Below are 16,557 nucleotides of genomic sequence, written 5' to 3' on the forward strand. Positions count from 1 at the left end.
CAGAGATGCTGGAAGGAGTCCTACAATGAGGTACTAAGATGGTACAATGTCTATCTGACTTATCTTATGAAGACAGACTGAGATACCTTAACTTATTTCCGTTATCTTACCGTAGAGTACGAAGTGATCTAATATTAGCTTATCGTATACTGAAAGATGACTTTGGTATTACCATGTCTTATCTTTTGCTTCCGTCTAAGACTGATAAATTGAGAGGACATCCGAAGAGTGTTCAAAAACCGAGATCAAATCGTTTACGTCTGGAGTTTCGTTTCTCACACGGAGTAGTGAATTAATGGAATTCTCTACTGGAACACGTAATATCAACGCCTCTTAATATATTCAAAACGAGATTGAACCTCCGCAATATCACAAACTGCAAGAATTAATATAGGTCGATAGATCTCCTATCCTTATTGCTGAAGACTGACATGGATCAAAATCCTTTGTAATGACGCATGTGCATTCACTCTTTTCTCCTCACAGGTCCTAACTTACTTAATTCCTAAAAAATGGGTTTCACTAGTTCGTGTTGTTAATCGTTTATTTGATAACACATCTTTTCAGTTACCGTGAGTACTGGTACTGCCTCTATTGTTCTGGGATTTGCCCTGACGATTTTAACTATCTGTATTAATGAGGAGAGGCAACTTCAACCAATGTACGACGTTGCATATATGTAAATAGCCATTATTGAAAACGTTGATAGTGTTGCAATATAAGCACTGCTATATACAATGCAGCACGCCACTATTTTGACTGAGAATGCCTCTTTTAACTTCTTCGTCCATGGGTTAATTGTAATGAAAACATACAAGTTCTGAGTTTTCTGTACGGTTTTCTTTTCTTGTTTACTTTGTAATGACCTACTTTTATTAAGAGAATGCGATTGGTGTCATGGAAACAATTATTATAACCACTTGTACCAGGGATCGTTTTTCCATAGTTGTTTGTTTAACTGTACCAAAACACGTACACTTTTCTGTCGGTTGTGACCTTGCGCAAGTTCGGTTAGGCTCAGTAGCTACTGCTTTGGTACGATCTCGGTATTCTTTCGATACCACAAGATCGCCAACAAATACATCTCGACTACAGCCATCAACTGCCTTCTGATATTTGGCTTACGGGGGGTCTTATCGGCTAACTGGCACGTAGTCTTCCTGTAGTGGTGATCATAGTCAACCGTGACTCGACGTCACACAACAACTTATTTCAGGGAGGGTTTCAATTTCATCTTAGAGTATGGGAGGAAAAAAGCACAGAAATTTTCGAAGGCCAAAATACGAAATCATGCGGTAAGATATTTTCACAGTCTGTTCATTCGTTCTTGCAGACATTCAAGACATGAATTCAACTTCTCCGTTGTTATATGGTTACCTCTTTTACCACTTTTGATTATTTGTATCGGAGATTACTTCAGAAAGAAGACATCATCGAAAAAAGATGTGTGCTGGGAAAGCCTGAATAATAACGTATCAGTTTCAAGAGAGGCAGTGGATTGGGTCTCAGCTGAGATTTCTCATCTTCGTAGATTATTTGACCTCATGTGAGTGAAAATATCACTTTTTTATATTATACTAATCAAATTTGGATTTGTTTAAGAATTTCTGGTATTTTGAATGCCGCTTAAAAAACTCATTCACGATGGAGTGAGTAAAAAAGTGGTCTTCGTTATCAACTGGATAAAGCTGTTGCGCAAAATAAGTTTAATTTTGGGTATTTAGTCTTCCAGTATGTAGTTTGTTTGGGGAAGAGTAGCTAATAAAGTATTTACTTACATCTTTACTCTATAATTCATCATTTGATATTTATTAGTTAATCATCCAAGCCTGCGTCAATAATGTATCATCATGGTACCTGTTAGTTTAATTAACTATTCTTTTCGGGATATCCAGTAAAATTATCTTTACTGGGAATGTTTTTGAGCTTTGTGTGGATGTGTCAAGGTGTTGATTCCTAAACTGTCGGACGTTGTACATATATTAGAAATTGCCAAGACAATCCATCATCAATAAATCTATATTAATTATTAACCACTACTTCCAATGTAACTAATCTGATTTTGTAATTGAATTCCTGCTTTTGAGACTGATTGGTTGTTTAAAAAAAGAAAATCATAGTTTGAGTGATAACAAAAAGAAAGTATTGAACGATGTATTCATAGTACGAACGGACATTAATAATGAGTACACTTCCGGTTATTTAATTTCTTACTTATGTATTGTTAGTTATCCGTACTATTCTATTGAACGATGTAGTTCAGGAAAATATACATCAAAAAAACAACTAACATCACCATAACAACACTTACACAAAATCCAGCTTTTATTAGATAATACTAAGGAACTTTTAACTTTTCTGTTTCAGTGAAAGTACCTCAATCAGAACAAACAAGAAGGATCAGATAACAAGTAGGTTTTATTGTTCGTTATTCAATAATAGTTGTAATAATAAGAATGATAGTGGCTTTATTCATTACTGTGTTCAGTAGAATATTGGACTTTTATGATAAACTATCTCCACAAGTTCCTCTTACTCTCCTAAAGATGCGAAATATATCTGCATACGTGTAGAAGTGAAATAGGTACAGCAATTATCTCTGCGTTGATCTCTTGTTACTGAACGCCTTCTAGTTCTTTTTTAAACAATGCTTTAAAGTAAATCACTTTGAGTTGAAACAAGTAAATTTTCGAATGATTTATAGGTTGTAGTTTAAATGTTTGAGAAATAGGCAGTGAAATACTGAGATTTGAACATTTCTAATCTGGATTATACATTGTCTAATAAAATATGTAATTTTTATTCATCTCACATGATGGCAAATATATTGTGTCATGTTAAACATACTTGTAAATTTACACACTTCGATCAGATGGATGACAAAATGGCGTGAAAGATAACGAAGACATCTTAACACATTTTATTGTAATGAAATCCAAGATATCAATCAATTAGGTGATTCACTCATTCAATCTACGTAAACGAATGAAAGTACTTCCACTGTGTTCGGAAGAATAGGTAAATATTTAACCGCAATTCGCAGTCTTTTTTGATTAGTCGAATACCGGTAATTGGTGAGTTATTCACTGTCCTTTACATCAATTTCAAACATTTGTCACAGATGATACCTCCGTTTATTTTCATTTGAGTATAAATTTAGTTGGTTCAGTGGTGAATATCAATCTTGTGAGTTGATAGAGATTTGTGGTAGATACAACAAGAGCCACTGAACTTCGGATGTATCTTTTTCACTACACGGTATCATGATCTGTGTGAGTATTTTCTGAATGAACTCTCTCACTAATCAACGTATAATATTCTGCTTATTAGTGTTTACATATTCTTATAACCTCAGCGTTTTTATTAAAAAAGTAAAATTGCCTCCTACTTATGACAACAATGCTGTTAAATTACTTGCGATGCTTCATTAGATTACGAGTTCGTCGAACCTGCTAACCTGTCTCACTAACTGGAAAGAGGAGTCCAGGTTCAGAAGAGGGAAAAATGTTTTCCACAAGTACAAACAACAAGTACAGCTCAAGTGAATATATACCGCATAAAGATGTCTTTGAGAAACGTTACAAAATAGCATGTTAAAAGAGACAACGAGCCAATAAAACTTAAGATTCTCCCAGATAGGAAATACGATATGAGTGTGTAAATGGACGCTTTGGCGCGACAACAATAAATTCAAATTTTCAAAATAAAATCACAAAAACAAGACATTTACTGGATCAGTTCTGGATATCTAGCCTCATCAACATTACTAGATATTGTCAAGTATGTTTTGGTTTGGAGCACAATTCGATTCCTTAACTAAGCAAAAGACATACGGATGGGAGAGATGATCAGGTAAACAGATGGAAAATAAATTCAAATTTATTCATGAGATCAAAGATATCATCTCCATGCACTTTTATGTACAGAATGACGTTAGATTGCAAATGAGTTAAAGTTTATTAACTAAGGGAGACGAATGTCAAAATAAATTATACCGTAATGTCAAATCTATCCAGGCGTCTAGCCACGTAATCGAAGTTCGAGTTGAAAATAAAGACTTATCCAAAAATGATTCTATCATTAAAAAATATATAAATTGGTTACAAATCTCAACTTATGAGGCTTTTGTATCGATCAAAGCATCTATATGTACGGAAAGGAAACAAACTTTCAGAAATGTTTGACTAATGTCTTACTTACCTGCTTACTTATGGCAGTTACTCGTAGTGCAGCATAGGCCATCAAGCAGCATTCTCCAACCCACTCTGGGCCTTCCTTTTTAGTTCTTTGCAATAGTCGTTCATTCTTCTCTATTTCCCAGCGTGATGTGTTGTTTGGTTTTCCTTTCCTCCTTTGGCCTTGAGGATTCCAAGTAGGTGCTTGCATTTTCACGCATTTGGATGCTTTGCTTAATGTGTGTACTATCTACTTCCAGTAATTCTTTCTGATTTACTCCTCAGCTGGAATTTAGCTTGTTCTCTCCCACAGTAGGTTGTTGCTGATAGTGTCTGGCCAACGAGTTCAAAGTATTTTGCTCAGACAGCTGTTAATAAAGACTTGTATCTTCTGAGTGATGGCTTTCGTAGTTCTCCAGGTTTCCGCTCCATATAGCGGAACTATCTTCACATTCCTATTGATAATTCTGAAGTCGATTTTGGTTGAAAATTGTTTTGAGATCTTGATGTTCTTCAATTTTAGATATGCTTTTCTTGCTTTGCTGATCCGTGCCTTCACATCTGCATAAGACCTACCTTGTTCATCAATGATGCTGCCCAGATCTGCAAAGGTTTCTACATCCTTGAAAACTTCGCCGTCAAGTGATTTGATTGGTGCGTGTTGTTTTGTATCAGAAAGTCTTGTTTTTTCTTCGTGTATGTTGAGACCTATTGCTGCTGGCACTGCTGCTACACTGGTCAGATCATCTGCGAAGTCCAAGTCGTCCAGCCGCATCCCATCTGTGCACTGTATCTGGTACTTCCCCCCAAGTGTTGACGTTTTCATAATCCAGAAGAAAGAGGAAGGGTTTTTGAGTAAGCAACCTTGCCTGACACCAGTTTTTAACTCGAACGAGTCTGCGAGCTATCCTCCATGCACGATTTAGCAGTTTAATCCATCATAATAATTCCATGTGATGTTGAATATCTTCTCGGGCACGCCGTAGTGTCGAAGACGCCTTCGTAGTGTTTCCCAGTCCACTCTATCATATGCTTTCTCGTAGTCAATGAAGTTGATGTAGAGTGATGAAATAAATTCAGTTGATTGTTCCACGATGATCCTTAATGTTGCGATTAGGCCGGTGCATGACCGATTCTTACGGACATTAGCCTGTTGGTCTAGATGTTGGGCGTCTACAGGGTCCTTCATTCTGTTGATGACTTTTGCTGGTATTGAGAGAAGAGTGATGCCTCTGTAGCTCTCACGCTTGCTTGTTCTTCATTCCAAATCTCGCTGAGGAGAATGTGGAGTATCTTTGCAGTTACTGCTACCTCTGCCTTCAGTGCCTCTGCTGGACTGTTGGCTGGTCCTGCTGCTTTGCCGCTCTTGATTTGTCTGATGGTTATGCTGATCTCATTAAGTGATGATGGGTCAATATTGATTGGGAGGTCTGTAGGCGCTACTTCCGTGTTGGGTTGGTTCAGTGAGGCTGGTGGATTCAAGAGTTCTTTGAATTGTTCTGACCACCTGTCTCGTTGTTCTTCAATGTTGGTGATTACCTTGCCTTCCTTGCTTTTCACTGGTTGTTCTGGCTTACGATAATTTCCAGCGAGCTTCTTTGTTGCATCATGCAATTGTCCCGTGTTTCTTTCTCTTGTGGCTTTTGCGACATTATTGTTTGATCTTCCGCACATGATGCTCCTATTCACTTCCGTGTTTACTTTTGTATATTCAGCTTGTGTCTTGGATTTCTCTACTCTTGTATGGCTGTTATTAATTGCTGCTTTCCTTCTGCTCCTCTTTTCTTGAATCTTATCCAGTGTATTAACAGTGATCCATTCCTTGTGATGGTGCTTCTTGTGACGCGGAACCTCATGGTATGTTGAAGTGGTTGCCTCCTTGATCCCCTTCCAATTGTTCTTCATGTTAGTTCTCTCCATTGAGTAGATCGCGAAAGGCCTGGATAGCATCAGTGCAACGCCTTGTGTAGGTGGAACATTCAGTTTTTCATGGATGGTGTATAACAGCAGGTTCCTTGAAGCTAGTCTCTGTTGTCCAACCTACATACAGCATGTTTCACTAGTTCCAAACACATCCAGGTTGTATCTTTTCATTTCAGTAGCAACTTGGATGACTCCCAGAATTCCATGTACCTAAATTAATAGTTGGTCTGGTTGTCAGACGGGGCAAAAGAATCTCGGCTTTCACCATGAGGCGTCATAACTCTTCTAAATGAAGACCTAACTTTCAGGGCAGAGTTTGAATGATTTGAATTATGTTTTCTGGTTAGTGTTTTTCAGTGGGTTAGTTTTTTACGGGATGTGGTCGCTAACCCTATGCCCAACCCTCCTCCTTTATCCGGGCTTGGGACCGGCAGTAGCCCGCGGAGGGACTCCAGGCGGAGTCCACCTAATAACTGGTACCAAATGAAGGTTATCCGAGACCTATTGTCTCATATCTGATTGGTTCGTCCATAAATTATAGTCTCACCGAAATGTTCAGTTTGTATTGTGTAATAATAATGATAATAAGGTGAAATATTTAACTTTAATGTTTTTATTCTAGATGTAGATCGAATAGGTATTTCTCATGAAACACTTAGACGTCGTGTTTTGAATTACTTTCATGAAGCACGATACACTTTGAACAATTTACGCAACATTTTTACCCAATTAAAAAAAGTTAATCAAAAGGAATTGGACACTGAAACAGTTTCATCAATACAAGCATCGTTAGTTCGTTATCGACAGAATATGGAGGAAACTATTTCACACTTGCAACTTATTCTTAACAAACTAGGTGAATTAGATGAATTTTCACACATGAGAAAGAATGGCTTAAATAAGCTTTCACAGCGATTACAGGAGAAGATTCAAAAACAACAGGTTAGAATTTATTACTTTTGTATCAAGTTCTTAAACTTGTAAAAAGAGGTGGTTGATTGATCGAATTAACTTCTACAAAAGTACGGCATTAAATAAGACCTTTGAAAGGACGTTCCATTTGTCCTGAAATACTTATGGGAGACTTTTTGCATAGAATGAACAGTGAATATACAATTGACTTGTTCTTTACTAGGTTCCAGTCTAACAGCTCATTCACCAAAAGTCAACGCAACTGAAATCGAGATCACGTGATTCACCTGAATAACACATATTTTATTGGACTATCCGTAAATACAAAGGGTAGGAAAATATATATGAAAAACATAATGTCTATCTCACTGATTGGAATCATGAGTCAATTGAAGCTAGACCACTATAGAAAACCTGGAAGTACTGGACGGCCGTTTCGTCCTAGAATGGGACTCCTCAGCAGTGCGCATCAACGATCCCGCACCGCGCGAGACTGGAACCCAGGACCTATCAGTCTCGCTCCAGTCGCTTAACGAACTAGACCACTGAGTCGACCGGCATCCAATGGTGTTAATGTCTAACTTTAACCAATCCACGAAATCCAGCTTCAAGTGACTCATGATTTCAATCAAAAACTTAATAATCTCCACAACACCTAAACTAATATTTGCCTTGTTGACTCATTTTTTCTATCCTCTAGCTACTGTTCGGTATGTTATTTATGTCTCTGTTTTTCCCTGTGTTGTTACTCTGTGTTGTTTATTTTGTATACCAACAGTGTTAATTTATGTTTTAAAAAACAGATAAAGTTTATCAAGCCAAATAGCTTCCTTGTTCTGACTTTGGCTAAATCAAGAATTTATGCTCCACATTCTAGAGAATAGCTTAGAGTTACACTTGTAGGAAATTGCTTCCTACACTGACTATCTATGATTCTGTCTAAACCAACAAACAATCATTGTGCACTGTAATCTATGTGACCATTTATCGATTGAAAAATGAAACATAAATTCGAATTCATTTGGTTGGCCCCATTTGTGTTCTCGGTCACTACACTGTCACCTATACGACAATCTGTCAATTGAAAACTGAGACACAAGTATCAGTATGGTACGATATAAAGTAAATAATTCAATCATCACCACCATATATATCTGCATATCAATAATATCGATTCTTATTTAGTCGAGATTATCCAAACCTGGATTAAATAGTTCACTATAGTTATGTTGTTAGTCGATCAAGTCACTTTGAAATAGGTTTCAAGTGATATTCAGATTTTATCAAGTCAGACAACGACCGCAAGATCAGAATGTATTCGTTAAATATAACCCGAAATGTATCAAATGTAAAATTAATGACGAACGTTATCAGCCTTTAAATCATTCTCATGTTTGTATCTATGAAATTGTTGTTAATCAATTTTACAATGTGTTTGATTCTTAATAATAAATTAAAAATTTGTATTTTACCTTTTGATCATATACATATAGAATCCGTCAGATTGTAAAAAGGCCAAATATATGACATTTGACTTCACTAATTTATGTGGATTGGGTTGTTGCATGCATCAACTCATGTACTGCTTACAATTGGCTCTTGAAAATGAGCGTGTTCTAGTATTGAAGAAACATTATCCTGGAGATATATTTCGAGAATGGCTTCATCAGAACATGTTACCACTTTCTGACAAATGCAGTTATTTGGACTCAGATGGTAGATCAGGTGTGTAAACGATGTATTTATCATTAGTTTGTTGTAAATGTCAGACCTTAGTGATTATCTTAAACTATTTAGTTGAATATTTTCAATTATTTTTTGATAAAACACATGTAAATACAATAAATCATTGACTAGAACCCATGAAATAACATAAAGTTGTTTATTATCTACGTGAAAGAACGAGTAAACAACCCTTATTATTAGTAATATTTTATGTCCCATTGTTCCTACTAATATGGATAGAACCTTACTGAATCGCCTTTTACAACTGAGTAAGGTTCCACCTCACAAATCAGCTAATATGGTTGGTTGGTAGGCAGTCTATCTACAAATTACCATACAATTTATCAAGCATAAAAAATATTTTCATTCTTTTGTTTACTTCAGATAACATCAATTGTCCTTGGATTGTAAAGGCTCCCCAAGTACATAACTGGTTGCCACATGTTCTCCCGATAGATATGAATAAAGAATTATTACGTTTACACGAGGCACCCTTTGTTTGGTTTGCTGGTCAACTAGCAGCCTACATTTTGCGTCCAAAGCCACAATTTGCACAATTAATCAATGTAACCTTGAAGAGCTTTAAAACGAGTGGTGATCCTGTTGTTGGCGTGCATATCAGGCGTACCGATAAGGTTAGTGTTTGTTCATATACGTTGTCAGAATATAGTATGATGCACTTAGTTGTTCAGAATCTAAACAGTGAATGTTGAGAATGAAAGACACGTTTCCAGTTTTGTCTTTGGATTAAAATACTTTTGATAACTGGGATGGTCATTCAGAAATCATTATCATCCTGCTCAACAGAATACTGGTTGGTAGATTCGGTTGATTTCGATATACCTGCTGATTGAACAAAGTTTCAGGCTTTTTAAATTTCCCTGAGATTTTTGTGCTTCTTCTGTCGAAGTTCGGACATTTCCCCAATTTGATTTACGCTAAAAATTATCCACAAGCATTTATATAAGCACATCTACGTCAAGGCGAATAACGGCTAACCAACGCTCATACAGGAATGGACTGAAAGTGTGACCGCTTTCCACGGTGTCTTATTTGTCGCAGTTTCTCTTGTGTTTTATGTTTCCCTTTCTTTTATTTGTCATTATAGCTGTGGGTTTTTATAATAAATATTGTACCGGCTTATAGGCTGTACTTACTTATAGTCCTACAAACCTGTTCGTGATCTTGCTGATGTTCTTCGGATAGAGTAGAATTCCCCCCTTTGCTGATGTTTAGTACTGATTTTGTATTTGACGTTATTAAAATAACCCATAACTATATATACGAATGTACAGCTCAAGTAAATGATTTCGTCGAAAAGAAAATTTTCTTCGCTGAATTCTCTTTTTTTTTATTTGACGTAACCTTTAACAGACATACCTTGTTGATATTTTGTATCAAACCATTTTTCCGAAATGCATCCAGTTTCTTTTCCCTGTGATGCTTTAAAATCTTTACTGTTTTGAGTAGTTTTTGTAAATATCATATTTTTGCGTCAATACGTTGTCGCTGCTATAAGTGAGTATTCGACTAGTGTGGTTTGTTTTTCTGCATACTCAGTTTGAAGTTTCTGGTGTTGGTTGAATCTCCAACGTTTTCAATGATCTTTGTCAAATAGATTTGAAGTTCATATGAGAGAATAGTGTATCAAGAGTCAGTTTGCCAGCTGACTTTACTATAGAAATTGAGTAGGAATATCAAGTTTAAAGGTTTTGGTGTAAATACTTCATGAAGAATAAAGTTTATGAAAATATAAAGGGGATTGAGTTTGGAGCATCTTGTCATTGACAACTATAGTTTAATATTTTCGAAATTGAATGTTCTAATGATCACATCTTGCACTTGTACTCTTTTTTATAGTTAATTTGGGAGGCTCAGTTTCATAACTTATCCGAGTACATGGAACACGTGAATAATTTCTTTGATTTACAAAGTGTTAATCTCTTGACTATGTCAAAGAGACATGTAAGTCAATAAAATGATCTCAGTTGTATTTAATCAATAAATGAAACTTCGTTAAGTAATTGATCATATTTCAATTCATGATTAATCACAATGAATGTGTTATCCATTATGATGTGTTGTACTTGATCAAATGTAAATTGAATTAAGATGTATTCTGTTCAAGTGAGTTTTTTGAGTTCTAGTTCTTCATTAGTATGTAGTATAATAGTAGGTAAATGATAGTTGATCAGCTTAACTATAGATCTCAGTGTTTTCCCTAATGATAAGAATATATAATTCGTAAAATGGATGCACGTATAATTAGATGGCTCAATGACTTAAACAGATTAGGTAAGAAGTGAATGATAAAATTGAAATTGAGTACAACTGGGAGGATTAAAATTACATTTAGAAGGCCAAGGTAATTGAGTACAAGTTATGTGCATCAAAAATGAACTTACTGATATGCATGGCCATACTTTTCGTAATATGAAAAGGAACAGGTACATGTGCAATGGACTTTTATAGATGACCTTATAAACCAAATATATGAAGAGTTAGTGTCTAGAACTGATCAAAGCATGAAATGACTAAAGAAGAAATTTCAAACTTATTCTAGTAGTTGAACTGTTCTTACAAATAAGACCCCAGTTAACAAATCAGATTTCTTTATCATCTTCACCTCCATGAACACTTATTAGCTATCAAACGTCGTCATGTGCGTTTGCTTATCTCAAGGCATGTGGACAAGTGTGTAGATATGTCAAACTAAAAAAAAGGGTTGTTATTTTGGATAAAAAGAATGCAAATGAAACGAGATAATTCTGGAACTCAGCTGAGTTGAGAATAAGTAAACAAACAGACACCGACCCAATTCATCAAACAATTAGGAAGATTGTAAACAGGCTAAATCAAGAATCAGGTCAAAATAAGAAGGATAACAATAACTATTCAACGTCAAGATCGACAGGACAAGTTGTCTATCACAAGTGATGAAACTCCAATAACCTACTTCTACCTGAAGTTTACAGTAGTGATACTAGATACTGAATTTTATAATTTATCTCATCTCATTCAGACCAACTACTTTATTATTATCATTAAAAAGAATGAAACTGCCTTGTCATTTTTGAAACTCTTCGGGTATAAATAAAGAGAGATTTGTATCATTGTCTAAAAAAAAAACTATTAGAAGAAGTTACTGTGTTCAGTAAAAACGAAATGTTTATTTGGCGACAGATGATTCTAATGCTTTTACGCAATTTCTCCACAACCATTCAAACTACAATCCGTGTAGATTCCATAACAGTATAAGGCGGTTATTCCAGGTTTTCAGTAGTTGTACAGTTTGGATTTGTTCGTGATTAAAATAATATTGAACAATCTGCATAAGTTTCATTCCAGCTCTACAAAAACAATTAAGATGTTAGGAAGCAATTATGTAAGGTGTACCGTCCATAAAACACTGGTTATCACGATAACATAAATTGTAGTGTTATATGGTGTTTTGTAAACAAAACGTGGTGATTTGGGACAGTTAGGGACAATAATGCCCCTAAATGCCCTGGTACGGTCGACAGTAGGGAGAGTCAGCTTTCCTGCTCTAAGTGCTCTCACATGGCCACGCGTATATAGCCTCTGCCAGGGAAGTCCTACTCACTGCCTTCTCATGGCGGCGTTATTGTTTACAAAAATGAGAGGACGAAAAGCGAATGTCCAGCGCCTTAACCAGATCCCAAACTAGTGGTGCATATGGGCTCCAGTATCCTGAGGGAATAAATGGCGTATAAAACAATCGTTGGTCACCGGCTACCATGGGAATGCATCTCCTTACGTTGCTTCACTGCCTTGTGGATCAGACCTTCAGGTCGAAGGCTCATGGAGTGGCCCCCTAAGAAAACCACCTGCTTTGGTTTGGGCACCCGGGTAGTATCACATCCCTCACACATATCAAATGAGATTTGTGTGATGCATATGTATTTGGTGCCTCCTTGTGCCACTATCTATGTGTTCAAATAAATAATAAATAAGTGAATTAACTTTGTGTATCTACACTCCATATCAAGTATCCCGCGTACAACCTTCACAGAGTATGTAACTTTCTCTGTGGTTATCACCTCACTTTACGAAATATTTTAATTTCGGATGGTAACCGTTATATTTTATCTTTTTTGCAAACCCTTCCTAGCTAACTCAATATCATATGGAATAATAAACAATCTTATTCGTTAAATAATTTTATTCAGGCAAGCTTCATTATGTTCTCTAACTCGTTTATTATCAAGATAAATGACACGATACAAATAATCCAAAGACATACAGTAATGTGAATATAATCGATTCTTAATCTCAGACTATAAGTACGTGAATAAGTTCTTATCTTAATACATGACACATCCTCAACATCTAGCAATCGTTGATTACTCAGTCACTAATCTTAGAAAAATAAGCTCATCATGTAATGGGCGAATATAAATGGCCGTGAAAAAATCATGAATTTAGGAAATATGCAAGTACTAAATTTACTTGGTGTTGTTTACTTGTATCTCCCCATTTTTATTTAGGAATGCAAATGATTAGTCTCTTGTTGTAATATGTGCATCGTGTGCGGACTGCATCGATATTGTCTTAGGTCACAAGCTTGCGGGTACATCCAGCTGACGAGTCCGAAATAGGACGAAACACGCATCCTGGATTCTACTGCTAGCCAAATATGTAACTACTGTTATAAGTCAGTCTTCATGTCATATGATTTCCGTCATTTTAAAACGTTATAATGAAGATGTAATAAGATATTGCTTTAGCAAATCAATCAGATCAAATGCACTTTGTCGATGATTTAACCTACTAGTATCAAAACCTTCAGTTAATCATTCCATTTGAATATGTGTACCTCTGAAAATTGCTAACTAATCTACTGGAAATCCCAGTGGGTTTACCGTAGACGAATGTATTATGCTGTGTTAATCTCCCCAGCTAATCAGCACAAAGTTGCACCATGTAAAAATCAATCGGTATTCTAAGCAAGATGAGCATGATAATGCCAACTGGTTAGTTGTCTGCATGTTTTGATAATGAGGTTTTACAAATATCAAAACTGCTACATTCAGTTAATCTGACTCATTGAGAAATGTAATTCTGACACTTATGTTCATTTATTGTAGTGTGAAAGAAACATGGAAAGTTTCATCGGGATGCACTGGCATTATCCTGAAAGCTTTTCAGAATATTAACATACAATGACTCAACGTTATGATATCAGTTCAATAAGAAACAGTAGTGACTTAGTGCTAAATATTAATTAAAGATTATTTGAGAACAATTTGTTAGTTAACATGTAAAGCAAAATGCTGTGAAATATTCACTTGTTATTGTAGATTTGAGGCTGTGAAGTTTTCTTGTTTACATTACAGTTCAATCTCTGGTTGATGGTCATTAAAAGTGTATGAGCAGTGGGCATGTTTGGTTCAGGAATCGATCTTGACTCACTTGTCTAAAGATTCGACTTTATTTGTGGTGCTGAAATTTACTGAGTTTATTCCATAAGGGAGTCATTGATATAGTCCTTTAATAAAACGAGATAGTTGTTCTATTCACCCTAGTTTTCCACTGCTGTCTAATTGAGTCTAGACCATAATGCAAACTATGAACTAAGAAGAACTCACTCTATTTTTTATTTTAAAAGTTCGGCTTGAATGAGTGGAAATTGTATGTTATGAGAATAGGAAATGTTTCCAATGTTATATTATATCTAGTTGTATCACTTCGTATTCAGACTGACTACTTCATCATCATTATTACTATTATACGAAATGAATCTAATTTGTCATTTTTGAAACTGTTAGGACATGAATGAAGAGAGATTTGGATCATAGCGTTCGATCCGCAAGTTTCTGAAAGAATCATTAGAAGAAATAACTCTGTTCAGGCTAAGCGAAGTGTTTACTTGTCGACAGATGATCCGAATATTTTTACTCAACTACCCTACAGTTATCCAAACTACACCGTCTATGGTAGTCGAGGTAGATCGCATTCAGCTAATTTGAATATGCGGATGTCAGTTAATTCAATGAATAATGCAATCATTGACATCATTGCACTTTCAATGACGGATTTCCTTGTGTGTACATTTTCATCGAATGTAAGTAATATATATATGTTGACTTGTATTGACGACAATATTACACGTTGCCTGTTTTGACTGGGATTTGAAGTAAACAAACAAGTTTGAATACAGAATTCACATTAATTTTTACAGAAGTGAAGTTGTTATTAGTCACTGCCTCACACATTCACAGCCACATTTGGCCAAATTTTGTACAAATGTTATTTTCTATTTTATTGGTACGATGTGGCCTGTTTGATTAGTATGTAAACTCAGTATATTTGAACTATAAGGATTCATATTGCAGAGACTGAGACTGGTGTTCTGGACTTAACTGGCTGGGCTAGGTGGAAAGCAGGACTCTAGGCTGCTCGCACGTGTTTAACGCATCCTTGGTCCGATCGATAATTCACAGCTTCTCATTGACGGCTTTGGTCTATAACAAGTAGAAAGCGAATAATGTTTTGAGGATTCATGTATTAATTCATGTCTGTGATTATTGTTCCCGACAGAGAATGAAATAACTACATCGCCATTTTTGAAAAGTTTATTCGATAAACAATGCGTAGCTGTTGACATATATATATATATATATATATATATGTATATATATATATATATATATATATTTCTGTTTCAATGTGTTTCATAAGTCGTGGAAAACTGTTTTGAATATGTTACTTCTGGAAGCTAGTCACTAGTGAGCATCGATGGTCCTGGATTCGAATCCCACATGCAGAATCTTGGATGCTCACTGTCGATGATCCCCACACTAGCACGATACAGTTGTCCAGTGCTGCCAGGTTTTAATGTCTGTCTAACTTAAATCCGTTCATGATTTTAATGAGGTTCAACAATCTTCACCACCTCAAACTGAATGTATTTATTTTAGAGTCTACAATTTCATAAAATTTTATTCAAAATCTTAATCCATAAAAACACAGTGGTTGCAATTCATCCACAAAATTCGATGAAATATTCAGATAATCTCAGTGAGTATCCTTATATTTCATACATAATGTTATTGTTACTTTTCTTAGGTCTGTCGTTTAGCCTATGAGTTAATGCAAACACGTCATATGGATTTGGGTGATGCAACACAATTATTTCATTCAATCGATAAGTTATACCATGAAGAAGATTACGGCAGACTGAAATTCAATGTGATCATTCCAGATATGAAGGTAAATTTGAAGTATGGTGATGTAGTGGAAATTGTCAAAACTTACTGGAATGGTTCATTGTTAGTAAAACTAGTGCAATCAAGTGAAGATATACATAATAAAAACCAAAAGGGTATGAAAAACGACTTATTCATTGCACCTGCTTACAAGTTGAGACCAATAATAAACATGACTGGATTCAACTGACGAAGTGAGATTGTTTCAACAGACTATATATCACTGTAGATTCAGTTTTAAACCGCCATCTTTTTTTTCCAACTTAGGTTTTGATAACTAACATTATCCTGCTCAATATTTTATACACAGTTAATAACTTATATTCACATTCTTATAAATCTGTTGACTTTCACTAATGTATGTTTTAGTTAATTCTTTACTGAAATTGTACGGTACTACCGTAATAGACGTGATTCAAGAAACAACATTGACAAATTAAAGTTGCTGATTGACAAGATGAAAATATTCACGGAGAACTCACTTTATTTTTAGTCTTATGAGTTCAATTTGAATGAGTGGAAATTGTATGTTATGAGAATAGGAAATGTTTCCAATGTTATATTATATCTAATTGTATCACTTCGTATTCAGA

General features: G+C 35.4%; 1 protein-coding gene across 1 annotated transcript; it reads left to right on the forward strand.

Moving 5' to 3' along the window:
• Positions 1-1,242: 1,242 nt before the first annotated feature.
• Positions 1,243-16,286, forward strand: FUT8_11 (Alpha-(1,6)-fucosyltransferase; the record flags this gene model as incomplete). Its single annotated transcript, XM_051218921.1, has 9 exons — positions 1,243-1,295; positions 1,334-1,546; positions 2,368-2,411; positions 6,721-7,040; positions 8,504-8,735; positions 9,120-9,370; positions 10,596-10,700; positions 14,542-14,820; positions 15,825-16,286. 9 exons carry the CDS (start codon positions 1,243-1,245, stop codon positions 16,152-16,154), a joined length of 1,827 nt encoding a protein of 608 aa, XP_051068646.1. The 3' UTR covers positions 16,155-16,286.
• Between the last annotated feature and the right edge of the window lie 271 nt (positions 16,287-16,557).

This window comes from Schistosoma haematobium, chromosome 3 (assembly GCF_000699445.3).
Source record: "Schistosoma haematobium chromosome 3, whole genome shotgun sequence".
Lineage (NCBI taxonomy): Eukaryota > Metazoa > Platyhelminthes > Trematoda > Strigeidida > Schistosomatidae > Schistosoma > Schistosoma haematobium.